Source organism: Hipposideros armiger, unplaced genomic scaffold (genome assembly GCF_001890085.2).
Source record: "Hipposideros armiger isolate ML-2016 unplaced genomic scaffold, ASM189008v1 scaffold_6, whole genome shotgun sequence".
In the NCBI taxonomy this organism is placed as follows: Eukaryota; Metazoa; Chordata; class Mammalia; order Chiroptera; family Hipposideridae; genus Hipposideros; species Hipposideros armiger.
The window spans coordinates 1,154,346-1,181,867 of NW_017731356.1; the positions used below are offsets into that span (position 1 = coordinate 1,154,346).

Consider the following 27,522-nt stretch of genomic DNA (forward strand, 5'->3'; position numbering starts at 1 on the left):
ATGGGCCCGTCTGACCTCATTAGCAGCCCAAGAGGAGAAGTGAGCACCGTTCCTGCCCTCTGTGCTCTGTGAGGTGAAGGAGGTCCTTTTGCAACCCCACATCCTCTGTGTGTGAAGTGGCCAGGAAGCCACCAAGCGTGGAGCCACCTGTGCTGGGAAAGGCCCAGCAGTGCCATGCCCGGCTCCGGGAAGCACCAGGAGGGGTGTGTGTGTGTGTGGGGGGGAGCAGTGATGGGACAAAGTCAAGCCTGGGCTGAACACAGCTCCACTGTCGCTAAGAAAATCAAATCGCCTTGTGAGTCACGTGGCAGCTCCCTCCACAAGGAGCACACAGGCCAGTGTCCAGAGAGACTGCTCGTGCGTGCGGTTATGGGAGGCACCGCAGCCAACAAGAGGGCAGCACGGGGAGGCTGGGTTATTTGTATCTCGGGCCTTGTACTCGAAGCGTCTTGGGCTGGATAATTGTGCGCCTGCTACTGGGAGGCCCTTTCTCCGGTTTCCTGGGAGGGGCTTCTGCTCTGAGCTTGGGGGCCCCTCCCCCGCCAGCATCCCACAGGGCCCTGAAGAGTCACTTCCCCTGAAGGTTAGTGAAAAGCCCTGAGGCGTCCCTGGAGGCCCATTCTAGCCTCCCAGGCCCCGGGTTCCCCTCTGCCCTCCTGCCCTCCGTGTCACAGACAGCAGAACAGTAGCATGGCTAAGGGTGTGAATGAAAGAAAGCAAAACCTGCACTCATTCCTTCTTTGTCTGGTTTTCTGAGAAAACCTAAGGGGGGGTATCCCCCCAGGTGGGCCGGGCGTGGAGGCCTCTCTCCGTGTACTTCTCCCTTTACAGTTATTCTTCTTTCGGCTTTGAACCCCTTGATCCAGCTTGGTCCTAGTTCCTTTTTTTTAATTGAATTTTAGTTGGCATACAATATTCTATTAGTTTCAGGTGTGCAATAGAATGTCTCGACATGTATGGACCTTACAAGGTGATCACCTCACTCCATCCTGTAATCACCTGTCAACCGTGGATGTAAACTGGGCACAATAGTATCTGCCGGATTCCCACTTGTTACTGGTTTCTCGCCCACTTGCCTCTTAGTTGCTTTTAAAAGCCTCCGAGGCTATTTCAGGCACGCCGTCTCCTCTCCTGCAACTCCGACCCGGGGTCTCTCATTTGGAACAAACCTGCACTTGGTTCCGGTTGGAGGATGGGAGAGGGTTCGACTCTGAGAATCGTCTCTGGAAGGGGGTGGAGGAGGGCTGGGGGCCTTGACGTTCAAGAGCCGTGTGTGAGCCTGTTGGGGGTACAGGGCTGCATTTCCTCAGGGTCCCGAGCTCCCTGGCAGTGTCCCCAGTTCTGCCGGAACTTCGGTTCTCCACCTGCGTTGTCATCTACAGGAGAAAGATAACCTAAATAGCCTCAAGTTTCTTCACAGGGATGGTAAACTAAACAAGGAAAGAGCAAACCAGCCCCGCTCCTTACTTGGGCCTCAGGGAGTATCTTTGCGAGCCCCTTGTCTCACAGATGAGGAAGTAGAAGAGCTGAGGGGGGCGGAAAGTTCACACAGCCCCCCGATTGCTGGGTCAGTGGCCTCCCGGCCCCCCGGCTGCTCAGCTCTTGAAATAATGCATCTGGATTTTGCCTTCTGACCCTGCAGGAGAGAACACGTCCACCCAGAGACTTCACCCTTTACTCACACTCCCTCACCCCTTGGACCCACACGTGTCGCCTGGAGAGCTGCTGCTCAGGCCATTCACCCACCCGAGAGCCCTGAGGGCCCTGCTCTCACTTGAGAAACTAGCCTGGTCAGGCTGGGACCACAGGGCAGGCACACCATCAGGCTCCGGCCACCGGGCTTTTCTTTCCTGGCCCCTTCATGGTGCAGGGCCCTGGGTGGAAGGTGAGACCCTTCCCCATCTACAGAAGCCAGACGCAGGCTTCCCTCACATGGCTGGTCCTGCCCCCGTTACCCCACCCACATCCCAAGAGCATGGAAAAAGCCCTGCTACGTGTCGGGCAGCTCATCCCGGGAGTCCAGAATTACACCCCCTTTGGTCAGGCTGCAATTTTGTGGGATTCAGAAGGTTCCCATTTGTAAACTCCTCTGCCACCGAGATGCCATGCCAACCCACCTGGCCAGCCGACTGGGTCTGCAGGATGGGATAAAAATGGCAGCAGCAGATCCCTGCGACCCCCATGCAATTAATGCCTCAGGACCAACTGGCAACAGCCTGGCGCCCCTGTAATGGTGCAAGGGAGCCCACATTCCAACTGACAGCTACTGCGTCGCCATCAGTGTCTTCAGTGACAACAGCAACAGCTAAAATGGGAGAGAACGCTTATCATGTGCTGGGGCCTTATGTGTGTTATTTCATTTGGTCTTTATAACAATCAGATGAGATAAGTTGCCTTATTTTACAAGTGGGGAAACTGAGGATCAGTGAAGTTAAATGTCTTGCCTAAGATCACACATCTAGTAAGAGGCAGAGTTGGGGTTTGGACCCAAAGTGTCTGATCAAACACTATCCTGAGCATTCCCACGACCCCCCCCCCAGGGGACGATTTAAGCAGCATTTTACACATGAGTCTCTAAGCAGGTGAGTCAACTGCCCGAGATCCCACAACCTGTAAATTGTAGAGTGGGACGCAAACCTGGGCTGCCAAGCTCCAAATCCTGTGCCACCTCCACTGGCCTTGCTTCCTGGGTGCTGGCTGCCCGGAGTGGGACAGGAATGGCTGGGAGTGGCCCACTCCTAGCAGCTGCCAGCCTCCTGTGGCCATGGCATCTTCTTGCCCATGCCGTGGGGCTCATGGAGGCCGGCTTCCTGGGACTAAACTGAGTGCCCTGGCCCCAGGGCAAGTGAAAGCAGGCCTCCTGCAGATGGAGTGTGCCTCAAACTTTAAAAAAAAAAACCCAAAAAAACTATGATGTGCACTTTCTTAAAATTAAAATTATCACATTTATAAGATAAAATGAACATAGAATAAAAATCACCTTGGGCCGGCTGGGTGGCCTGTTGGTTAAGAGCTGGCTTGGGACGCCAGAGGGCCCCGGTTCGGATCCCACATATGAGGGCCAGTGACACTGCCCTCTATAGCTAAGATGCTGAACAACAGCTCAACCTGGAGCTGGGCTGCAGTGAGTCGCCGGCGACGGCGTAGGCTGCAGCCCCTGCTGCAGTGGGTTGCCATGGGCTACCATGTGTAGCCAGCAGCCAGCGTGAGCGGCCAGCAGCCGCCATGAGCAGCCCTCCAGAAGCTGGCGACTGATCTGCCTCACCTGGGAAACAGCGCAATGATGGTGCCAACTTGGGCCAGTGAAGCAACGTCCTCCACAACTAGACTGAAGAACAAAAGGACAGCAACTTGTCTGTTCCCCTTCCCCCAATTCCCCAGCACTATTCCCATCCCCCAATTCCCCAATAAAAATCTTTAAAAAAAAATCACCTTAATAAGTACAATTTGGATGGCTGGGTTGCTCAGTTGGTTAGAGCGTGCACTCTGAACAACAAAGTTGCTGGTTTGATCCCCACATGGGCCACTTTGAGCTGCACCCTCCTTAAAAAAAAAAAGTACAATTTGATGAGTGTTGGCAACTGTTTACAGTACTGTAACCACCACAAGATGCAGATCACAATCAAGATACAGGACATTTCCATCACCTCAAAAGTTCCCTCAAACTCTTTGCAGTCTAAGACAGCCAGTGACCTGCTTTCTGTCATAGCGTTGCCTTTTTAAGAATGTTACGTTACGGGAATCTACGGGAATCATACTGGTGGGCTCTTGCGTCTGACTTCTTTCACTTGGCATCATGCTTTTGAGATCCATCGTGCGGTTGTGCGTATCCCCAGCTCATGTCCTTGTAGCGCCGAGTCGTACTCTGTGATCTGCGTGTAACAGGGCGTGTCTGTTTGTCCACTCACCAACAGATGGGCATTGAGGTTGTTTCTAGATCTGGGCTGTGAATCATACAGCTGCTCAAAAGATTTGCACGCAAATGTTCATGTGGACACACGTCTTCACCTCTTGGGCACATATCTAAGAGTGGGATTGTTGGGTCTTGGGGTTGGTGTGTGTTTACCTTGAGGAGAAGCTTCCGAAAGAGTCTTCCAAGTAGCCATGCCATCTAGCATCCCCGCCAATGGTGGAGGGCGTTCCAGTTGCTCTGCCAGCTCCCCAATGTTTGGTGGTGTCAGTTTATTTCACGTTTGTCATTCTTGTGGGTGTGGAGGGGTATCTCTTTGCAGTCTTCATTTGTGTTTATTGAATGACTAATGTACTTACTCGCCATTTTTATATCTTCTTTGGTGAAGTGTCTGTTCAAATCCATTGCCCGTTTTTTACTGGATCGTTTGTCTTCCTGTTGCTGAATTTGATGGGTGCTTTTTAACCCCAAAATGTGGCCTCCCAGATGTTTTTGCTGCTGGAGGCAGCGTGGTGCTGGGGTTAGGGACACAGGCCTTAGGAGCTTATCTGCGCATGGATTCTAGACGTTTACCATTAACAGCTGTGCAATCCTGGACCAGTTACTTGACCTCTCTGAGTATCAGTTTCCTCATCAGGAAAATGGAGTTTGTTACAAAACCCATGTCACAGAGCTGTTGTGAAGACTGGGTGAGATGATCTTACCGTAGCACCTGGCACAATTCACAGTCAGTACATTAGCTGCTTTAGTATTACTGAGAAAATACACGACAAAAAGCTACTACTGATTCAAAACCAGCTTCTTCAGAGAGACACCTGGGCAATGGTAACCGTAGGTGTAGACAGAATCACTCAGCACACCTGCCGAGGGTGCTGGACACAGAGTAGCCCGCAGTCACTCAGCACACGCAGGTCTGGACACACAGGACTGCTGCCCCAGCGTGCCCTCAGTCAGCACCTGGAGGGGACACTCCGTGCATCAGCCCTGGGCCCAAACGGAGTGGCCGGAGGGAAGGGCAGGTGGAGACAGGTCTGGCTGAAGGCCAAACCCCCACCTTCCCCAGTTTCTCCTCTTCGTGCCGGGAGGCCAGCTGTTTGGCTCTAATAAACCCCAAAAGACCTTTTAAGGGAAGCAACTAAACTCAGTTGGGCACTTCTCGTCTCTTCTTTGGAGGGTATAGCAAGGGGCAATGGGAAAGGTAATTACAATATCAGCATCAAGACCCCTTTGGCCCCATCCCAGCCGAACAGGTTTCTAGGGCAGGTAGAGCCTGTCCTGTGTTTTACACGAAACCTCTGATATACCAGACATCGTGGGCTTCCGTCTAGAGCCTCCCCAGGCAGCCAAGGCGTGGAGGGCAGCCTTGGTGTCTGAGGAGAGACAGACCAGAGATGGGGGTTCTGTTGTCACATGGGACCCACACCCCCCTTTACCTCAACTTTGCTCCTTCCTGAAATGTATCTGAAAATATCAATAGCCAACAGGAAGATGCAACCACTCTAGATAAAGAAATAGATACATTTTAAGTATGTTTTTAACTATAGCATGTTTTAGGGTATATTGGGGTATTGAAACTGGAGAAGACAGGTACCCAGAAAAGGGGATAAGAAATTGGAATGGATTTTTAGCTCCAAGTAGCAATGGGAGGTTCAGATGGTTCAGTGTGGCATTCGGCAGGGAAGGCCTCATTCTTTGTCCTCTAGTTACTATTCCAGTGACCGTGGGTGAGCCAATGAACCTTAGTGAAACTATCCAAGGCTGGTGTCCCCAGAGCCAACCCTAGCTGACACTCTGTGTCCATTTTCACTTCAAGATCCTGATCTATATTTATGAAGCCCTCACAGTGTTGGCCCAGTGGTGTTGGCTGACAGAGGCTTCATTCATTCATTCATTCATTCATTCATTCAATTACTAGCATTTATTGAGCACTTAATATGAGCCAGGGAGTCGGCTAGGGGACATGACCAGTCATGGTCCCTGTGCTCAGGGCTTTCAGCAGAAGGAGGGAACCTCGCAAAGCCGTAGGATAAGCTCCCTGAGTTCCGGCCGCTAGTGCCTCCTTCCGTTCACTCCTGCTCTCCTGCCTCCCGGCGTCCGCCACACACGCTTCCCTTGGCTCACTGCTCTGATCTCTCAGGTCTGGGTTTAAGCGTCACTTCCTTGGGTCGGGTCCCCTTCTCTCTTGCTCTCCTAGTCCTTTCCCTCTGCGGCATTTATCGCCTTAGTAAACAATAAACTGGGGTAAAAATAATGATGGTTTTGAATGTCTGTCTCCTTCACTGGACTGTAACTTCATTATGAAAGGACCTGTGTCACCTTGTTCATGGCTAAAGCCTGGCGCACAGGAAGAATAAATGAATGAATGAAGGAAGGAATGAATCCAAGATGTGGTAAAACAAAAGGGGAAGCAGAAGACCCAGGACCACAGTGTCCATGGTGACTCAACCCACAGAGTGTCCAGATCGGCTCCCTGCTAAGAGTCCAGCTCCGGCCTGCAAGAGAGAAGCGGAGGACAGGGGAGGGGTGAGGAGAAAAGGGGAGGGGAGCAGCTGTAACAGGAGAGCTGCAGCTGACTGGGAGGCAGGCTCAGGTCCTTGGACAACGTGTTCTAATCTTAGAAGTTATGCCTCAGCTTTCTGCTGTGGCCTGAAGGGCAAATGTCCCAGACCCCAGGACACACACACTGTCACTCCCACTTAAGAAGCAGAAATGGCCCCTAGTGACCTGCGGGGCCTCCTGGTGGCTCCCACAGACCCCAGGACTCCAGGCAGCCCTGGTATGGTGGCTCCCTGGTGCCTGGCCCACCCCTCAGGCTCGGAGGGGCTCTCGGTGACATCTGGTTTCTTATGGGACCGACCAGCGTGAGAGAAACACGTGACAGGGGGTTCTGAGCTTACCTGGAGGGCCAGGAGCTGTAGGTGCCCTTGCTGGCCTCGGCAGGTGAGCCTGTGTGCATCAACCCCACCAGCCACACAGAGCCACTTCTTGCAATTCTCCCCTTTTCCATGAAAAGAAAAGCAATCAGAGCTCATCAGAGGCAGCCACACTGACCAGGTAGCAGTGACCCGCCCCTCCGCCTCGGCACACCCACTGGTGGGGGAGGAAGGAGAAGAGGAAAGTGGGGGTGAGGCCACTCCCCCAGCATACTCTCCAGCTCCTGCACCACCTTGCTCACCCTGCTTGGGCAAGCCTATCTCCTAAATTGAGTCCTGTTATGATCCCCATCCCCACGGACCCTACCCCAGTCAGGCCACCGTCCTGGCTAGTCTCGCAGACTCCTGAGATCAATAGCATATCGGCTCCATCCCCATGTCCAAAGCCATCCTTCAAACAGCTACTAACCCCCAGGTGAACACACATGCTCATGGCCACTTGGGCTCAGTTTTCTGCCTCTCCTGAGTCCTTGCTCCCTTTCTCCTGGGAGCCTATCAGCCTGACACCCGGGGTAAGTCTGCTCACCTGTGAACCCCAGACACGAGCCTGGCAGGTGGTGGCTAATGGCCGTATACGGAGTGGGTGAACCAGCACACGGTGCGCCTTGAAGACATTCCTTCACGCCGCCAAACGTGGGCCAGACACACCTGAGATTCTCACCCTACCCCTGTAAGAAGCACCCCCGAATGAAAGGTCGCTGCACGCAGGACAACTTTTACTGAAGGCCTACAGGCTGTAGAAAGTGGTCATGATGACACCCCACAGCTAACAATGGTAACGCAAAAAATGAGAGACTCCTGATTTCGGAATCCTTTAGGCCACCCCTCCCTCCACCGAGGTCTCTTTCTTGCCACCTCACCCTAGAAGTGGCCGGCCCTTGTCCACTTCTCAGGGTCTCAGCTCCCCCCACGCCGCTGTTGTCCCCGACCCTCTCTTCCCAAATGCAGCCCCTGCCTCCCTTGGCAGATTCAGACCCAGCGGAAGGCTCAGCCCACGGGGAGGAACTCTCGAGGCCACGACCCACCCTCTGCAGGGGGCAGTGGGGTTACCAACTTGCTCACTTTTTTACCTCCCATGACAAGGGCAGTGGCCTCCAAAAGGCCCCCACTCCCACCCCCCGCCCCATTCATCCATTTCTCACTCTGCAGCCAGAGGGGTCACTGAAATAAATCCAGTGGTTTTGCTCTTTTGCTTAAAAGCCTCCACGGACTTTACGTGGCCCTTAGAACAGGGCCCCTTCCGCTCTGACCATTGTGACAGAAGCCGCTGGAGAGAGGCTCTGAATTAGTCCTTTCCACTCCTGTCACATTGTCCCTGTGCAGCCCCAGCCCCAGCAGACTCAACATAATTTTGTTTTCCTTATGTCTATACAACGGTTAGCAGGTTTCAGAGAGCAAATTCACATACACCATCTCCCAAATCACATTGATAAGGTCCTGTCACCACAGTGACATTCAGAAGGAACACCTCCCTCCCACTTCTCTGCTGTCCCTCTTGTCACCTGGACGCTAACCACCGAACCTGCTTACCCCGCCTAGATGACCTGCCAGGGACCTGAGGCTGTGAGCCTGACCCTGAACCCCTGGAAGCGGTCAGCACTGTGTCCCACTGAGGGCTGCTGACCCCTGTCCAGGCCACGGGGCTGCAGTCCTGGGAGGTCCCCAAGAGGGACACACCCCAGCCTGTGGCCTGCGGGCCCTTGGTGTGAGCAGAATGCCTTACCTGGGTTTTCCCGTGGGAGAACCTCTCAGAGGCAAGGCTCTGCAATTTTCAAATCCCTAAAGCCTGCACGTGGGTAGGGAGGGGATATTTGGGACTTCTTTGGTCTTATGTGACATATGCGACCCGTGTTCACATACGCACGTTTCTGTTCCTCCGCCCTTATCGCGCCCTTTTCTCCAGTCCTGCAACCATCATGTTCCTGCCACACTTATCTTTTGTCTTGTTCTTGTCTGCTTTCTGCTTCCTCCCATCTTTTCCCCAGCTGGGACCCAACTCAGACAACCCCTCCTCCGAGATGTCTTCCCACAGCCCCATCGATCAAGTGCCCTAGTTTATCTTTGCCGCGGCGTTTAACGAGGTACTTACTTGTGTATATGTTTATTGTTTGCTCCTCTTGCTGGAATAGCAGCTCTTTAAAGGCAAGACTCTTGTCTCGTTGCCTGCTGTCCCCCAGGGCCTAGGAGAGGGAAGGTTTATTGGTGGAGATGTGGACGGCAGCCTCCCAGCACAGGTCTGCAGTGGGCAGAGTGGGTTGGAGTGGAAAGACCTGAGCTCTGGCATCCAGGTAGCTTGGGGCCGGCGCTTACTGACTTGAACAGCAAGGTACCGGGCAACTCTGGGTGTTCCCTCTTCTAGAAGGGGTGTTGTGGGAGTGACAGAAACTGTTTCGAGTGCTATAAGGACAATGCCTCCCCCATAGCAGCCGCTCTGAGACCGTATGTATAATAAATAGGTCGAACGGGCCCACCTGGCTCCCAGTCCAGGGCTGTTCCCATCCTCTCGGACGGTAACAGATGAATGTTGGGGTGAACTGAAGAGTCAGGATAAGGTGAGATGTAAAGAAGGCTCTGAGTTCATTGCAGCACCCCAAAGAGACCGTCTGTCGGGACTTCTGAAGCGATGGTTTAGGCATGGATGTAGCGGAAGGGGTGAGTACCGTGCACGATCCCTGTCAGTTCTAGAAGAGCAAAGACGTGAGCGCACCTTATACTTCCGAGGCGAGGGGTCACCCGGCCTGTTTCTGATGAACAAGAGGCCCCTCCATTTCACCAAAGGCAGGGGTTCCTCAGCCCCCAGGCAGAGCCCTCTCCTTGCTTCCCCTCCCAAGTTCTCTGTAAGGAGGCCTCATGTCGCTAAGCCGTGGCCCAGGGACTATGACATATGCAGACCTCAGACCAAGGAGGAGGATGGAGAAACGGGCCAAGCTGGGGGCGGGCAGAGCCGGACTGGGGCTGTCTGCGAGGTTCCACTCTGGGGACAGCTGGCAACATCCAACTTGTTTACCCAACACGGGAACCGTGGGGACTTCCACGCAGCCCCGACATGGGGCTCGGTGGCTCTCAGGGGAAAGTCCCGTGCAAATGGAAAGTAACCCACAGAGGCGATTTCTTCTGGCCTTGGCAAAGCCCGTCTCCACAGGCGTGGTTTTCATGCTGAGCCGGGCTGGAGACGGTGGCCCAGAGAGCTTTGTAAGCAAGACCTGGCCCAGGGAGAGGGACCAGAGGCCTGCCCTTTGTAAAGATGAGTGTCAACTAGAGCAGGACACAAAGGGACAGGGGACCAGAAAACAGACTTGAGACATGGAGATTGGCCCAAGAAGAAAGGACAGAGCCGGGCATGGCGTGGTCAGAGAGAGGAGTGAGGGTCTCCGTGCCTGGGAGCAGGTGTCCAGCCCTAACACGCAGGCTGGGAAGAAAGCGCCCCTCGATGAGGGCTTTCTACATCCCAGGCTCGGTGTTAGATATTTTAGGGACCTCTTAGAAACAGAGAGAGAACACTTAGTCCCAGGGAGGCTGACGGAGGGTCCCAGGAAAGTCGGGGGCAAGGCGGGGCCACCAAAGTCCTTCTCAGAACTAAGAGCACAGTCCAGGTGAGAGCACGGCCTTACCTACCAAACCAGCATCAGGGCGGAGAGAGCTCCCGCAGGGAGGCAGAATGCGAGGCAGAGATCCAGGCAAAGCCGCAAACAGGCTGAGCCACCGGCCGCTGCCCGTCCTAAGGCCATGGTTCTTCCATGGCACCTGGGCAGCCCAGGCGCAATAACTTCCACTGTTTATGTAGCACTTTACAGTTTGCAAAGCACCTTCACGAATTATGCTACTTAACTGATATCCATTGCTGGATTATTAGGGGTTGGACCCCTGTGTTTTACGTATTAATCCCTTTGGCTTCTCCTGTGTGACTCTGCCTTAGTTGCTTGCTCTCTCTGGGTTGCTGTGTGCCCAGCGGGCAGAAGGCAATAATCAGCCCTCCACGCATGGACCGAGATGCTTCTGGAGAGGAGCTGGTGGTGAGTGGATTTCCCAGGCGTCAACAAGCTCTGGCGTCCTCAGGCATTCTAAAGGAGACCCATTCACTGGGCTCCAGGAAAATAAACTCAGACAAATTATAATCTTGCCGTCAACCCCGCTTTTAAGCCCTAAATGTTCCCAGAAGCCTTTCAGTGTCCTCACCTCCAAGCCCCTTGCCAAGCCCCGTTTCCAGGCAGGGGAGTTCGGGAGAAGGTCTCGATTCCTGTGTGGCTCTATTTTTATCTGGAATGTATCTTCCTGCACCGCCAGTGATGGGCGCCCTTGGAGCCGAGGTCAAGTGAGCGGTCAGCAGGACCCGAGCAATAAATAGCCGTGGGCAGAGAGACGGGTCTGTTATGTGGGCAGGAGGTTAGGCAGATGGACAGGCCGATCGTCCTGGCGTCGTTGCCAGGAGTGGCTTGGTTTGTCACACTGACCCCGAGACCTCCGTCATTCCAGAGGGACAAGATGTTTGCCTCTGAGCACTCCCAACGTGGCGAGGGTGCTCAGACAGTGTGGGTCCTGGGAGCCGTGCCAGCTGGGCACCAGCCAGGGCGATGGAGAGCTTTCCCCGGCATTATGGGAAACTTGACATCTGGAATCGAGGTGCATCCTTGTACGTCTTCACGCAGAATCAGCAATTCGGTGTTCACACTGGGATGGGGAGGAACTTGAATGATAGCAGGAAACAGTAAAGGGGCCCTTTCCTTGTAGAACAGCGTTCACAGACCGGAAGGGCCATGGCCCCCGCCTTCTTCCCCAGCTCTCCACCAGCCTTCTGCACCAAGCTGGCCCCATGTGCTTACTTCACCACCAGAGTGAATGGGGGGCGGCGTCTGTCCCTCCCTACTCCAAGGGGGCAGTGACATAACAGGACTGGTGACAGCCAATTTGGACGGGGGCACCCAAATAATAAAGTGTGGGGACACTTTTAGCACAAAAAGGAGGGCCTAGGAAGTGGGGTAGGAGACACAGGGAGGCAGGCTTGCAGCTGGAAGGGTGCGTGCCCCGTGATTGTGGGCCAGGAGCCCCCAGAGAAAGACAGCGCTGGACCGTCTCAGGCCAGCCACTACCCAGACCCACCCCTTTGGACAGGTAGCCTGGACAGGGAGTTTCCAGTCTGTGTACAGAATGCTGTCACCATGGTCACAAAAAACAAAAGCCTAATGTCTCTGGGCCATTTAAGAACCTTGATTAAAGCCAGGTGGTCATTGCAGGCGGAATGTAACATCGCAGAAGTGGTGGCCGCCGACCTTGTGTGTCTCAGTGACAAATAGCGCACGCGCGTGAACGGTGTCCAGGGTGTATCTCGGCCTCTTCTTCGAGGGGTGGTCACAGGAACCCCATGGCCTGCCCTGGTGGCAGAGCGGCTTGGAGATGCCTAATTCCTCAGTGAGGACGAGGCCGCTGAGGAGAGCAGTAACTCGAGGCGGAAACCCCTCACTGAAATCACCAGGACGGGTCCTGGAAGGACTCCATGGCCTGAAGTCATAACAACCCTTCCAAAGTGTTTACAATGTGCCAGGCCTTTTCCCGGCACTTCAGAGACATAGTAAAGCGTTTAATCCACAGCCCAGCCTTATGAGTGATGGACTGAATGGTGTTTTAAAAACCTTTGCACGGAGGAGCCAATTGCAAAATGCTGGTAAAAGACCTCATTGTCGCAGCACCCCTGCCTGTGGACACAAAACAAGATGTCCAGAGCCGAGTGCCCATCTGCTGTTAACTGTCGCCTCCCCTTGGTTTGCAGGAAAGACCCTCGGAGACCAACGCCAGTGTGGACAGCTCGGCATCTCCCTCCGTGGCCCAGCTGGCCGGGCGGTTCAGGGAGCAGGAGGCCGCGGCCAAGGAAGTGAGTTAGGCTGTTTCGCAGCCCCTCTTTGGGAGGGGAGGGGGCCGGAGGAAGGGGATGTCTGGGTCAGGCCCAGAGGAGAGGAAGGGGGAGGCTTGGTAATTGCCAAATTAGGAAGAGAAGCCACAGAGGGGTCTCCCTGAGTGTGCTGGCCCAGCAGGGCCTGTGCCAGCGGAGTGAAGCTTACGCTCCATTGAGGAGCGGGGAGAACAGGCAGGGAGCTGGCCCGCAGAGCCTGGATTCCTCCCCATCGTGACCAGCCCCTGGTAGAGACTTAGGTCATGCCCGGCCGTGCCAGGCCTGGGCTGGCTCAGAACAAAGAGGTCCCCACAGGAGCCCTGCCACGCACAGAGATGGCAGGGAAGCACATTGCCATAGGAAGGAAAGGGATGCAGTATCCAGCGGATTCTGGAAGGGTCCTGCTGGGGAGGACAGGGTAAAAAGGGCGCCTAACATGGGACAGAGTTGCCTCACCCAGTCAGAGGAGCCCATTAGAAGTGGAACACAGGGCGGGCACCCCGAGGTGGGGGCGGTTTATCATGGCCCCTCGGGGCAGACGAGAGCATGGCTGGCTGGCTTTTTTAGGTGTGTTATTTTGCACTTTTGTTTTCCCGTCTGAAAAAGCGGTCCACAATTTCTAGACATTATGGGAATGTCGTAAAGGGTGACAAAGATCGTATTGACCGAAGGTGCTGGCAGGGCTTGGAAGTTGGATGTGGGGGTCGAGCTGAGATGTTATTTCAGGTCAGTGGATCTGCAGGAATAAGGGTGCTCTCGCAGGAACGGACCAGGAGAGGAGAGGCCGAAAGTCCAAATGGGTAGACAGACGGCTGAAGAAAATCCATTTCCGTAGTTAACGGCCAGCCTCAGAGACACGCCAGCCCTCCCTCCATTCTTTTCTCCTCCTGACATCCCTGAACACCCCTAAAACCCACCTTTCACTTCCTGCCTCTCCCTCCCTGGAGCCTGACTCGCTCTCTCTTTTTCTCCGTGTGTCTGTCTGTCACCCTCCCTCCAGATGCCAGCCAGTAAACCAACCAGAAGGAAACCGCCCTGTTCCCTCCCCTTGTTCCCCCCCAGGGTAGAGCTGGGCCAGAATGGTGAGGAGGTAAGTGCAGCTGGTTGCGGGGCGGGTGCAGCCGGGGCTGCCTGCGAACTCTCCCTCTAGGGGAAGGCCACAACATTCACACGTTTACACCTCTGTGCCGGCCATTTCTCCATTTCAGCGTCAGGAATGAACCCTCTCTTCTAAATGCTTCCTGAATCCTTGACTCGGAAACCAGGCTCCTTCCGCCCTCTGTCACTGAGCCCGCTTTGTGATTCGTCAGGGATGGGGACCCTATTTTGCAAGCCTGGGAATTTCAGCAAAGAGGAACGGGCCTTATAGTAGTGCCCACACCCCCCACCCAGGAGCCGCGAAAGTTATGCTTCACGCCCAGGTCTGACATACACGATCTCCCCGGTGGAGGAGGCACCTGGACAGAGGGGTTCGCTGACATCAGGCAGAATTGTAACCTGAGCGTCACAGGGCACCGTGGAAAGGCTGGCTATTGCTCTGGATCATTGGGAGAAAACGAGAGCACACAGGAGGCCCCGTTGCCCTCAGATATAAATAGCCAGCATGAGAAAAGCTCTGGTACCATAGATCATAGCCAGCAAGAAACTCCCAGGCTGCACGCTCACCTGTGCTTCGTTGTCTCGTGGCAGGTGTAAGAGTATCTTCTCCACGCCCTGTCCCAGCAGTCCACAAACCTTCACACCTTCACTGGGGTCGTGGTCCCTGCTAGAAATGAGTTTGCTTGTTCTCTCGTCCAGCCTGGGAGGCCAAGCCCAAAACAGAGCAAGCAACCCAAAGACAGTCCAGTGCCCGGATCCCAGTGGAAGCACCTCTCCCCGGCCCTGCCTTTCTGGGAACCGGCTCCTGAACCACGGACACAACATACCTGTGTGCACGTGGGCCAGTCTCTGGGCGCCTCTGTTTTCTTTCATATAAAGTGAAACATTTGGAGTCGTTCAGTGGTTTTCAACCCTTTTTGTCCACCCACGGCTTATAAGCAGAAGCCCATCAGAGAAAGCAGAAACTCACAGCTGCTCCTGCTCAAGTGTACGGTGGTGGTGGGGGGGGGGTCTAGAGCCCCAGCTGCTCTGAGAATACCCCCCATACCAAACAAGGGTCTTCTTCTCGGATGAGAACCCCAAGAAGCACAGTTCTAAAACACACTGTTTTAAAAAGGAAAAAAGTACTAAGTTTTTTACTGGGCCTCCTCCGGCGCTAACATTATGCCTCCATGGCTTCGAGGGGTTATCAGGCAAGGCTATGACCAAACACACACCAACAACGTACCAAGGGTCACTTCCCCTTATGACCTCACCCCCCTGGGCTCGGGGTCAAAGCTGGAACAGGCCGAGGCTGTGCTGCTGGGAGGCTGCCCCCTGACGATGACCTGGACTTGGGCCCAGAGAGTCACAGCACCCCACTGGGCCTGCTTCCTTTCTTGCAAAATGGGACAAGAACAGGAGCCAGATATGACAGGGGCTGGATGGGGATGTTTTATTCCCTGGATAAAAGTGGTGTGAGTTGGATTAGTCCAGTGGCTCGGAGAGAAATGAATTTGTAGGTTTCATCCTACGGGCACCAGCCAGCAGTTAAATGGCATAAAGCAGCGAAGGGCTGGATGAATAGGAGGGTGGATTTTACAGGGAAATCTCGCCTGGAGTGACAGGCTGCCTGCACGTAGGGAGGACACTGCTTCTAGGATCCGTGACTTCTTGTCCCCTTGAAATTCACATAGAAATAAAATGAGCGGCCAGCTTTTTCTGGGTGGGCTGGATGGGGGCTGCTGCCCTCACCTCTTCTTCCTATACTCACAGCTGAGCCTGCAGGAGCCCTGATGCCGGGAGCCTGGGGGCCCTGAAGTGGGGGGTGCGGTCAGGCTACCCCTCGGTTCCTAATGCACAGCCCTGGAAAGGGTCTCCCCACCCCTTCCCATCCCTCCCTCTCCCTGGGTCTGCACAGGCCTGCAGACAGAGTGACCAGGACTTACCCATCTCTGGAGGACCCAGTCAAAAGGGGGTTAATGTGGCCACAGACCCTGCCTCGTCTGCCCAGAGAAGGGCTGAAAACACGTCTGCCCAGAGAAGGGCTGAAAACACCCCCTCTGAAAGATCAGGTCCCTAACTTCTAGACATTACAGGAATGTCCTCCATGGACATATCCACCTCCACATAGAGAGATGGGGGGCTGGCTGCTCGCCACCCGCCCACGCCACGTGCCTGGAGCCGCTAGTTAAATGGTAAAGGAAATGCTGCCACCTGCTGCCATCTCCAGGAACAGCACTAGCGGCTCTTTGGAATTCGGCTTTGCAGTTCGATGCAAATCAGCAAGGACTTTGTGGCGCCTGGGCTGGATTCCCAGCCCTGGCCTATGGAGCAGGGGCCATGCTTATCAACTTCCACCCTCTTCGGAAGATAGTGGTCAGCTGGGGAAGAGACACGTTTATAGTATTACACAAGGTGAGCTTTATCAGCAAATTTGTAGCTGCAATTTCTAAAACACGGTGTCTTCAGGTATGCTGGCTCATGTGAGATTTCACCATAAGACACAGGGATTAAAACCGACCCGTATGTCCTCGCCGTGGACGCAAGGCGCCTTGCGCCGCGGGGCCAGAGGCACCTGGGGGCAGCGGGGGTTCTTAGAATCACTGGTTCCCACGACACGCCTGGGTCTTGGCTGAGGATGCTGAGGCCCAGGGGTCCATCCAGCACCCGTCGAAGCGTAATAAGGGCTGGGGGGCCCCCTGGGTCCCAGCCGGTGACTGTCCCTCTGCGGCATCTGTCCCGTGACGCTGGGCCTTGAAAAGGTCACAGGCGTTCCGCTGAGTCTGTCTCCTTCCTTCACTAAAATACAGTCATTGCATTCAATACATATCTCAGAATACTTCCAAGGGATTGGTGTTATTCTTATGATTCGGGTAAATTAGTGTGTGTTTGGCAGGGGCGAGGGGCAGGGAATACAGACACGGCGGGTCTCCAAACTATCGGAAAATCCCTCTTCTCCCAGCCTCTGAAGGTACATGAAGTCTTCCTCCTCCTCTTCCACTTCCTCCTCCTCTTCCGCTTCCTCCTCCTCTTCCTCTTCTCCTTCATCACCATCATCATCATTGTCACCCGTCCTACATGTGAGGGTCAACACACCTGTAGAGCCAGACTCAATTGTAGGGATTGTGCACAAAACAAGGAGTCAATCTTTTTAGATAATATCAAATCAAAGGCAGATGTCTACATACATTCGTCACAAAAATAGCTTCAGCTCACAGAGCACGCGTATGTTTTATACGTGTGTCTATGCCATTCACCGCTTCTGCAGGGCAGAGACTAAATCAGTCATCTTTGTGTCACCAGCACCATGTCTGCCACGTCGTAGACACTCAATAAATGTCTGCTCATCAAAGTGAATAGTCAGTGTTTTGGAAAATGACAGTTTATAAGCAACACTGTTGGTGGGATTTTCCAAAATATCATTAATTTAAGGGAGGAATGTAAAAAATCCCCCTGTGAGGGTTCATTCCTGGTCTGTGGTTTGTTTGGCTTGTGACCAACCGAACAGATGGTCATTTTGCCCTTTTGCTTTGGAATTCCCTCCGACTGTTGACGCGCGGTGTTGGCCGTCATGAGGTGTGGAGAAGCCCCCCCCCCCTCAGACATAGCGGGTTTCGTCACAAGGACCATGAAGTCGTTCCTTCTGGAACAGGAAGCCTCCTGTATTTCGGATGTCTGCCCAGCCTGCTGTCACTCATAGATTCAAGTGGTCTTGCCAGTGGAGAGATGAGGGAGGGGGGGACGGAGGGGATCCCCCCTCCCCCAGGCTCTGGCAAGGTGTGTGGGCCACTGAAGCTCAGAGGTTAAGGGGTGAAACCAGCTTGTCCTCCTCTTCCTCCCGTGGCTTCTGAGCTCCAGCCAGAAGCCTGCTCCCTTCACCTCACTCATTTGACATTTTGCCCCATTTGCTCTACAGAAATCACCAGCCAACGCGAGCCACCCCCCGAAAGTCAAACTGAAGAGCTCGCCTCTGATTGGGAAGCTTCAGGTAAGTGCAGAAAAGCAGCCCTTGGCTACCTCTCACCCCACCCCGCCCCTTATCCAACATCTGCCGGCCTTTGCGTCCCCTGGAGAGTTGACCTCTGAGAACCAGCCCTAAAAGATGAGGAGCTCTACCTGGGGGGGGGGGCAAAGGGCCAAAATAAGGACCATATCAGCATGAGCTTGTGCAGTTAACACCTCAAGGTGGCTGATGAATAACGGGGTGCCTCAAGCATCTTACGGGGAAAGGCCATTAGAGAGTAAGAAACGGTCCAGGTGGAGCCAAGTCCCGGCCTCAAGGCCCGGATGCAGCCACAGGCCGTTCCAGCCCAACACAGACAGGCTTGAAGTTCAGCTGCCGGACACTGCCCTGGAAAGGCCAGATCCGTGGTTCGGAAAGCATTCGGCCCCTCCTCCCCACCGGTCACCTTGCACGCCCACAGCTGGGCTGGCTTTCCTGGAATGTAAAGGAAGCCTACGCCAGTGCATGGGAGCTCACAGTCTTACTGGGGAGACAAGATTTTCGCACGTGATACAATAAAAGACCTACAGGAGAGAAAATACCAGAGATCTAAAGTGTGTGTAGCTCTCCGACACCTACTGCTCTCGACCAGGGTTTCTCGACCTTGGCATGCTGGGAGCGGGACCCTTTTCTTGCAGGGGGGCTGCCTTGTGCATTGCAGCAGCCCTGGTCCCTGCCCCCTAGATGCCAGTAGCATTCACTCTCCAACAAGTGGTGACAATGAGAAAATGTTTCCAGACTTTGCCAAATGTCCCCTGGGGGTAAAGTCGCCCCCCACTACCCCAGGGGACAGCTCTAGAACTTCGGAGAGCTGAGTCAAGTGGGCAGGAGTAATTAGCGAATGGTTTATGAAAGACCTGTGCCCTGAGTTGGTCCTTCAGAGCAGGTGGCTGGAAAGGAGGGAGGAAGGTGCTTGTGGGATGGGAACAGCGTGAGCTAAAGCACAGAGGACATCTGGGTGGGGCCTGTAGAAGAGGCTCCAGCTGTCACCGCAGTGTCCAGGCAGCCACCCAGGAGAACAGCAGGGCTCTCGTGCACTGTATTCTCTCATCTGGGCCCAGCTAAGGAAACTGAGTCATCAGCACTGTTCTGAGGCTGTTATTAGGGGTGTGTCAAGATAGAGAGACACAGCATCTGCACTTCCCGGCTATGGGACAGCCCAGGGACCTGGCCTCAGCCCGATTTGGGGTTAAAGAAAGCACCTCTGGTTTCTGACCATTAGCCAACCCTGTGGAGGGGGGTCCCCCCCTGAAGTTTAATTCATACTGAGAAACCCTGATTCCCCCGCAGCTGCAGGAGAAAGTGGGCTGCCTGTCACTCTGGGAGGCTGCAGGTGTCTCACATACATAACAGGGACCCCTCAGATGGGGCCCCAGAACTCGGAGGGCTGTGCAGCCCCCTCACAGCCCTCATCCGCATGCCAGAAATTAGCTCCCAAAGCTCTGAACCCTGCAGCCTTGGTCCCATCCCCCTTTCTGGTCATTAATGACCCACTTTGGGAAATGCAGCAACTTGAGAATGAGGTTTTGACCTCAGATCGCTTTTCCCCAGTAAGAGGGCCAGTGATAGTTGGACAATTTGGCCAAATACCAGAGGAACCTTACTTTGTTGGGAGTATGTGGGGACAGGACTAAGAAATGCACCATCGGCTAGATTTTCCTTCTGGTGGGTTGTCGGGAAAGCCATGATGCATTTTTGCATTGAAAAACATAGGAAAATACGTCATAACTTTCCCGACAACCCAATATACATTCTGTCAGATAAGTTGTGAACTATGGACTCAAGTCCATAATTCAAAGCTCACGTTTCCTGCTTCCTATCGGTAAGCAGTCTTACAGAGGGAGCTTCCTGGCTTGAAACTGAGAGGGGAGAGAGACCGTTAACGCCCAGTTCACGTCCCCTCTGCCACGAAGCCCTATGAGCTGTCACAGCCTCCACAGGCCCCACCCGTCCCTTGGGACTCACCATACGCTGCTTTCGGGCATGGCGTGGGCCACAGTATTGCTATTTCACTTTTCTATTTGTAACTTTTGCCATGACTCAGTCTTGCCTATATTATTACTTTTTTCTTAAGGTCACAGTAGAAATGCAAATACCTTTCTAAGCATGGGGGGGGGGGACTCCTCGGTGCCCACGTGCCCGCGAGAGTTTGCCAGTGCAGAGCCTTGGCTGGCAGTGTCCAGGGAAGTCTGGAGGGAGAGGGTGTGCGTGTGCATCAGGCAGGGGCAGGAGAGAGTGCAGGGGACCAGGTCATAAGGCTCTCGGCAGGTCAGGCCAAGTAGTTTGGACAAAGGAAGAACCTGAGACTCAGAAAGCTGATGGTGGGGCACATTGAAGGTCACACAGCTATTAGGTGGCGCGAACGGGGGCCGGGGCCCTCACGGCATCCCTCCATAGCCGCCTTCCTGCATCACTACCTTCTCCACGGCGGACCTGGGACCAGCCGGCTCACGCTTCCTCAGGTCTCCGTTACCTTGGGGCAGTCTTCCCGTGTGCTTGCCCTCGGGGTTCACCTTAATCTGCTTGCAGCTGCACTGTGATGCCCAAGCAGGGAGCTCACACTGGCACCTGTTTTGCTGGCTCCCCCCAAAGGCTCGGCAGCCTGCTGTGTCCACCCCTCTGGCCGGCTACTGAGGGGCCAACAGATCTGGCCTGAGTCCCAGGGCAGGTTCCTCAGCCACTTTCTTAACTTGTACAATGAGAACAAAACCAAACAGGCAGCAGGATCATTACCGAGGGGAAAACGACGTGTGCCAGCAAATAGTGAGCCTCCAGAAACAGTCACTATTGTGACAGTGACGAGAAAGATCAGAGAGGCGCAGGCTTACTATGAGATCCCGGGGCATGTGGGCTGGCAGCTCTGACTTTGGCCTCCTTGTCTATAAGCTGGGGCTGTTCTGGGCATTGTTGTCGGATCCAAATCAGTGCCCTGGGCATCCTGGGGTGCAGCCTGTAGAGAGCCAGGCAGCAGGAAACGGACCGAGTAGGCAGTGCTTCCAGGAGCAGGACATGATGTGACAAGGGATCAGCAGTTAGGAAGTAACGCAAAGAGCCTCCTGTTACCTGGTCTCAGCCAGTTCCGGGGCCAGGTAACCGACAAGCCAAAGCAGAAATGCTCACCTTGCGCCACCCTCTCTGAACTGTCTCCTCTTTCCTCCACAGGCCAATTTAGTCTTTGATCCGACGGCCCTGCTGCCTGGAGCCTCACCCAAGAGTCCTGGACTCAAGGCCATGGTGTCGCCGTTTCACAGCCCACCTTCTACTCCCAGCAGCCCTGGGGTGCGGTCTCGGGCCAGCGAGTCGGAAGAGGTGCCCGTCAGCTTCGACCAGCCTCCGGAAGGCAGCCATCTGCCCTGTTACAACAAGGTACCGTCTGGTCCCCAGCCTTGTGGTCTGTCGGTGGGGTCATGGGCCCAGGACAATCTTGAAGGATCTCTGCCCTGTTTTACCCTGGAGTGAGGAGGACACATTCGCGCTGTAGTCAGAGCTGGTTATTAGCAGAAGAGGAAGTTCTCTTCTTTGCAGATGACCCCCAAGCTAAGGTCAGCCCTCTCCCTTCCTGTCACTGTCACCAGAAAGCAGGCTTGGAGGATGGCCTGCTCTCTCCTTGGTGGAGAGAGGCGGGAACTCAGGGCTGACCCCGGCTGCACGGAGTTATGTCCAACGCTGAAAACCAAAGCTTAAGGCCTGGTCAGTGACTCACACCAAAGGGTGAGCAGGGTCCCTAGGACGCCAACACCCTGTCCTGTCCTAATGTGTCCCAGTATGGGCTCAGGGCATTCTCACCGCAGTAAGAATTCTTGCCCTAAAGAACACCCAGACTGTCCCTTTGCAGAAAGCTGTGTGGCAGGGCTGGCTTTGGGAGGAGCTGCCCCAATACTGAGCGTGTGCTTTCTTTCACCAGCCCCGACTAGGAGGTGATGAGAATCAGAGATGCAGTCCAATACAGTCCAAGCAGGTGCCCAGCACACCTGGGGCAGAGCCAGGCAGCGGCCACGATGTAAAGGGGTCTGATGCCAGGGAAGGGCAAACGGATGTGACTTTGGGATTATGGATGGAGAGAGTGGCATCTTGTGGGCCGTAACAGAAAATCCATCTAGGAAAGAAAGGCCAAGTTTGTAGAAACGGAGGTGGGAGGGGCCAAGGAAGCAAACTGGTGTAAGGAGGTGATGGGTGGGCTCGAGCCTGACAGCTGGCAACAGGGGAAAGACCCTGCAGGCCAGAGTGATGGAGAGGAGAGGGGCCAGGGGACAGCCTTGTCTCTCCCAGGTGTCGTGAGGGAGTAGGGACAGGGAGGGAGGCGCTGCCACCTGGTCGTAACACCAGCGTTAGTAGTCTGAGGGCAGCCAGAGAGCAGATACAGTTATTTCTGAACCCTGCCGGCCATGAGGGCTGAGGCCTTGGCTGCCCTACAGGGCTGGCCTCTCCGTGGCCTCAGGCAAGGGCCCCGGAAGCCTTCTAAACCAAGATGCATTCCAAAAACCTCTGACATGGAAAGAGGATGACAACAACCAAGATGAAAGCCAGTGGGAAAACCAAATTTACAAAAATAAGGTTTACTAAAATAAGATTTAACTGACACAGATTTTTAAGGGACACATCCCTTGAGTAAATGAGGACGTCTGAGAGCAACATTTCCATTGAACTTCTGATGGAGTCGGTTGGGCCGAGGCGAGCCCTGATTCTCAGATTCACACACTTCCCCGGGAGGAAGTGATCTCCAGGCAGCTCTGCTGGGCGCTCCTAAGATGTGGCTCCTGAGGACAGTGGGCCTGCCTCCCAGAAAGCCAAAGACACTGGCTGCTCAGCTGTCCGGTATCGGTCAGCTTGGTGGGGACAGGAAGAGCCAAGCTGGGCGAAGGGAGGAAGCCGGTCCCCAGGTGTCTAGCTGCCAGGCCTCGGCCGCCAGCAGGCCCCTAACCCTCCCTCCTCTCTGCTGGGCTCACCTCTGCTGGAGCATAATTTTCAAAATGTTTAAACATGACTCTTGTACAAAATAGAGATAGTAGATTTTATTCAACGTGTTGATGTATTAGGAAACCTGTGAGATGGTAAAGTTCACTCGAAGAACATTCAAAGGGAGAACTGGTTATTTACAGACAATGAAAAAAGCAAATGTTAGAATAAAATTGCTAAATTGGACACCAAGCTGATTAAAGCTTACAGGGCCACCAAATCATAGGCTACCTTGTTTCCTGGCTGAGACAGAAGTCTGCAGGGCACCCTGTCGTCTCACAGCCCTGCAGACCTCTCACCAGGAACCAGTGGCAACCATGTACAGTCTCTAGAACAATCCTGGGGTGGGCCGGACCTGCAGGGTTCCTCGTGGCCTGTTTTTTATAGGTTTTGGGTAATGTTCCTCAATACCTTCTTCCAGGTGCGGACGCGGGGCTCCATCAAAAGGCGCCCACCTTCCCGGCGATTCCGAAGGTCTCAGTCGGACTGTGGGGAGCTGGCGGACTTCCAGGCCCCAGAGCCGTCCCAGGAGAACGGAGCCCAGGAAGAAAATGGGGGCGAGGTGTTCCCTTCCAAGAGCACTGCCCCTCCGCCTGGCGAGGGGGCGGTGGGAAGGGAAGGCAGGAAGACCCTGGGGTCCCACGAGAAGCCCCCTCTGAGGAGGACGTCCAGCAGGACAGAGCAGCAGGAACAGAAGGGCCGGGCTCCGGAGGAGGCCCCGCAGCCCGACAAGGCTGCCCAGGAGGCCCAAGAGAAGGCCCTGGAACCAGCCCCGGCTGCCAGCGCAGAGGCCAAGAATGAGTGTGGGAGCCCCATGGAGGGCAGTCCAGCCTCAGGGCAGACGGAAGAGCCCACACAGGTGAAGGAGGAGAGGGCAGAGGCTGGAGAGGAGGAGCCCGGACAAAAGAGCCAAGACAAGAAGCCGCAGCCGGAGGAGGGGGCTGAGGGGCAGGAGACCCCCCAGACTCCCCCTGGGGGAGCGGAGGCTGGCCACACCCCCGAGGAGGGGAAAAGCAAGGGGAAGCAAGGCAAGGGGCCCGTGCTGGAGCCCGGCTGCAACCCCAGGACGAGCCAGGCCCAGGCAGAGACCGGCAGTGAGGTCCCCAAGACAGAGGTAGGTGGCCCTGCATGTTCAGCCGGGGAGGGCTGGTGTCACATGCCCTGTTCCTTACAGTCCCATCACGGATCAGCTCAGTGAGCTGTAACAAGGGCAGAGACAGGCTGTCACTTATGGTGAGGGACACCGAGCAAGCCAGGGACGCGTGTCTCACGCTCGCTCGGGTTTCTCACTGACTCGGAGTTCGGTGCGTGTCTGGGTGTGGATGGAGTGAGCCAGGCTGGGCACAGCTCAGTGACCGAGTGACCACCACACACACCTAGGGCTGCGAAGGCAGGGTCCTGCTGTGGGAGCGCAGAGAGGAAAACGCACAGTCCAGCTGTGAGACCCGCAGCTCTTCAGGGCACATTAAAGAAGGCAAAACAGAGCAGTGGGCAGGGGAGAGACCATCTGTGTGTGCGGGGTGGGGGGGTGGAGAAGTTTCAGGGCAAAGGTAGCATTTGAGCCGCCCTTCAAAGGCAGCTTTCTGTTACCTGCATTCCCCCACAGGGGTGGGACACCCGGCGCACACACAAGGACGGGCATAACGCAGTCCCTGCCCTCCTGCCTGGGCCCACCCTTACTGGCCCCGTCCGTCAGCTGCCGCCTCCCACCATTCCCAGGAAGCCCACCTTGAACTCTCCGCCCTGTTTCAGGAGCAGAGCCAGCCCTGCTCAGATGTGTGATGCCCCCAAGGACTGACTTCCTGACCGCCTGGTTCTACCGCTTTGCCAAGCCATGCTCCTTTATTTCTCAACACTGGATCTGAAATGCCTCTTTCCCTCTCCCTGAGGAGACGTCCCTTCTCTTGAACTCCCCCTAAGTGTTTGCTTTGCCCCCCTTTCTTCGGCCTCCCCGTTAGCTGGGCAGATTCCTGAGACTCCCCGGCCTTGGTCCCTGCTCACCTGTCTTGGGGCCACACTCCTCTGTGTTCCCACCTCAACCCCTCCCTTAGCCTCTGCACTGCCCTTCCCTGGGGCCCTGTGTCCCTGCCCCAGGCGCCCTCCGTGACCAGCTAGGTCACTGCCTCCATTTGACTGAAAGGAAGACCAGCCACCTTCCTCCTCCTCTCAAAATGTGTCCTCTTCCTGCGAGTCCGAGGAGAGGCCCCTTGTCCCCGACGGGACGAAGCCCCTGTGCTGTGCTCTAGCGTCCTCCCACTGCCATTTTCTGGACATTTTCACAGGACGTTTGTGGAGTGTGTGCGTGCATGTTAAGTGAGAGGTTAGATGAAGACGTCCCTGCCAGTTGTTCTGTATTTCCAGCTCCTCACCAGCTCACTGCTTTCTGCTGGGCCTCTAACCCTAAAGAACAATCCTTCTGCCCCCTCCCAGGCTCCCCCATCCTCTCTGTCCCCCTGTCCTTTGTTTCCCCTGGTGACCTTGCTCTTATCAATGATTATGAAGCTCACAAAAGCCCTCCCAGCCGCCAAAAACAGGTTGCGTCTCAGTTCTTGTCCCTCTCGCCTCTGCAAGGCAATGGACACCGCAGCCTGCCCGCAGAGGCTCCCTCCTGCCATGTCCTCTGTCTGCAGAGGCTGCCCCGGCCCCTCCCTCCCTCTGTGCCCCCTAAAGTCAGGGCGCCGTGACCTTGGCCAGGCTTCAGCCATCGTGTTCGGTGAACTCTGCTGGACCGGGACCTCATCCTCACCTCCCAAGCACTCCTGGATGCTCGGCACCAGCTGGGCTCCCCCATGGTCCCCACCACACACCACGGGCACCACTCGTGGAGGCCCTCTAGTCAGTCCCTCACACACGACAGTTCCAGAACCAAACTCATCCTATTCGCCCTGTTTCTCCACTTACAGTCAACTGAAAGCCCAAACTCTTTACCCACTTCTGCTCACGAAGTGCTGGCTCTTCCGCCTCTGCGTCAGCCCCTCTCCACCCCTAGCCAGCCTGCAGGTCTGATTAAGTTTCCCACTCGGGGCCTTTCGCTCTCTCTGCCTCTCTCCACCTCCACGGCCACACCACCCTTCCTTCCTTGTCGCTACAATCACGACTCGCTCCTAGCAGAGTCCCTGGTCTCCAGACCTGCCCCCTACATTGGCACCTAATCCATCTTCCTGGAAATGCCATCTCGCTCGCCTGCCCTCCTACCTCAAGCCCCTGGACACTGTCAGGTTTCCCCACTCGCTCCAAGTCATTCTTTCCTCCTCTGTTGACAGGGCGACGCCTCTGTCCAGGACACTAAAATGTGAAGACAGCTCACTGTGCGTCGTGACAAAGCTGCTGGAGACGTCTCTTTGGAAGCAGCAGCCACCGCAGTAGCAGCAAATGAAGCCACCGCAGGAGCAGACTGTGCGGGGACTGCGGTCAGCGCGAAGACACAGGGTGCTTGTCTCCTGGCCTCCCACCCCGTCCCAGACGGAGATTGCATCTGAGGGCCGCAGACTTTCATCAGCTGGAGTTTGTGTCACTTGATGGACTTGGTTAAAAACAACAAAACAAACAAAAAACGTATTTAAAACAATTTACTGTGGCGACAACTCCCTAGGGATACTGGTCAACCTACGGCGGGCGGGGGAGAAGGTGGGGGAGTGAGGCCCACCCACCCTGCAGCTGACCTCAGAACTGGACTCTGATTTAGCACATCAGATTTTGTTTGTGTAAACTGATAGCCTTTTTACTGTTCTGAAGTTTTTACCATTCTCTCATGTAAGTGAAAACTAATTTCAGGTGGCAAGAAAACCAAAGGAAATAGCACTGCCGAAAATAGGAACCCTGTAAGTTACAAAGAGACCTTAGATTGTATCCAGACCCGAGACAGACAACCTGTAATGCAAGTCAGTTCCAGCAGCGGCAGCTTTTCCCATCCCAGTTTCCTAGCTGATGACACACCAGGGGGTGAGGGGCTCAGCTCACCCCCTTCTGTGTATGTGTGGGGATGGGGTGGCGGGAGCTCCCCTGGAGGTTTCAGGCTCAGCCCTGCCTCTCTTCATCCTGGGAGGACGAAGTCTGCACTTCCAGGAGGTGGCCCTGGAGCATGGATGAGAAATGTCCTGGGAGGTGCTCCGAGTACAGTGCTGTGCCAACTACAGAAGAAAAACGTGCCTCCTGGCGTGCCTGGGTAGCTCTGGAATGGAAGCCCAGGGTCCCCTTCCCCGCGCAGGAGGAGGGCGTGGGGGTCTTGGGTCGGCTCTCACCGGGCAGCTCTCGCTTTAATAATGTTCTAATGTTCGGTTTGGAGAATGCAGGAGATTTGCAGGAAGTGGGAGCCTGACTCCGCATTCCATGTCTCCCAGCCTCTCCCCAGATCACACGCTCCTGCTGGAAGCCGTTAGTCCAAATAAACGTTTCACCTTTAGCCGCGGCCCTTATTCGCAGTTGGGTGCTTGAGAGTCTCAAAGTGCTGATTTGGCGGCTGCAGCAGCTGTTTTTCTGGAGGTCTGTGAGACCACACTCTGCTCTGACTTCAGAAAATGGGCTCCCAGGCTAAGAGGCCTTATCTGACCACGGGTACTGCTGCCGCGCAGGGGTCCTTTCCCCTCTCAGGATAGACATCGAGAGGGTGGGTGAGACCGTTTGCAGAGAGAAAGGTTTATCAAAGCGAAAGCTGACTGCACCAACGGAGCCCGCTGCTCCGTAAGAAAACAGGTGTGGCTTCCTGGGTCCTGGCATAGCGTGGGTTTACCTGCTCTGGGTAAGGGGCCCCATTAGT

General features: G+C 55.1%; 1 protein-coding gene across 1 annotated transcript; it reads left to right on the plus strand.

Annotated features, from left to right (window-relative positions):
- Window positions 1-26,413, plus strand: RCSD1 (RCSD domain containing 1). Its single transcript, XM_019646917.1, has 8 exons — window positions 1-68; window positions 508-583; window positions 12,608-12,709; window positions 13,728-13,817; window positions 17,724-17,795; window positions 20,973-21,176; window positions 23,188-23,880; window positions 26,030-26,413. The coding sequence occupies exons 1-8, from the start codon at window positions 1-3 to the stop codon at window positions 26,060-26,062; spliced, it is 1,338 nt and encodes a 445-aa protein (XP_019502462.1). The 3' UTR covers window positions 26,063-26,413.
- The last annotated feature ends 1,109 nt before the right edge of the window (window positions 26,414-27,522 follow it).

Coding starts and splice junctions, on each gene's coding strand:
- RCSD1 (XM_019646917.1), top strand. CDS start 1: ATGGGCCCGTCTGACCTCATTAGCAGCCCAAGAGGAGAAGTGAGCACC. Junction 69..507: donor GTTCCTGCCCTCTGTGCTCT/GTGAGGTGAAGG, acceptor GTTTCCTGGGAG/GGGCTTCTGCTCTGAGCTTG. Junction 23,881..26,029: donor GTGAGGTCCCCAAGACAGAG/GTAGGTGGCCCT, acceptor CTCTGTTGACAG/GGCGACGCCTCTGTCCAGGA.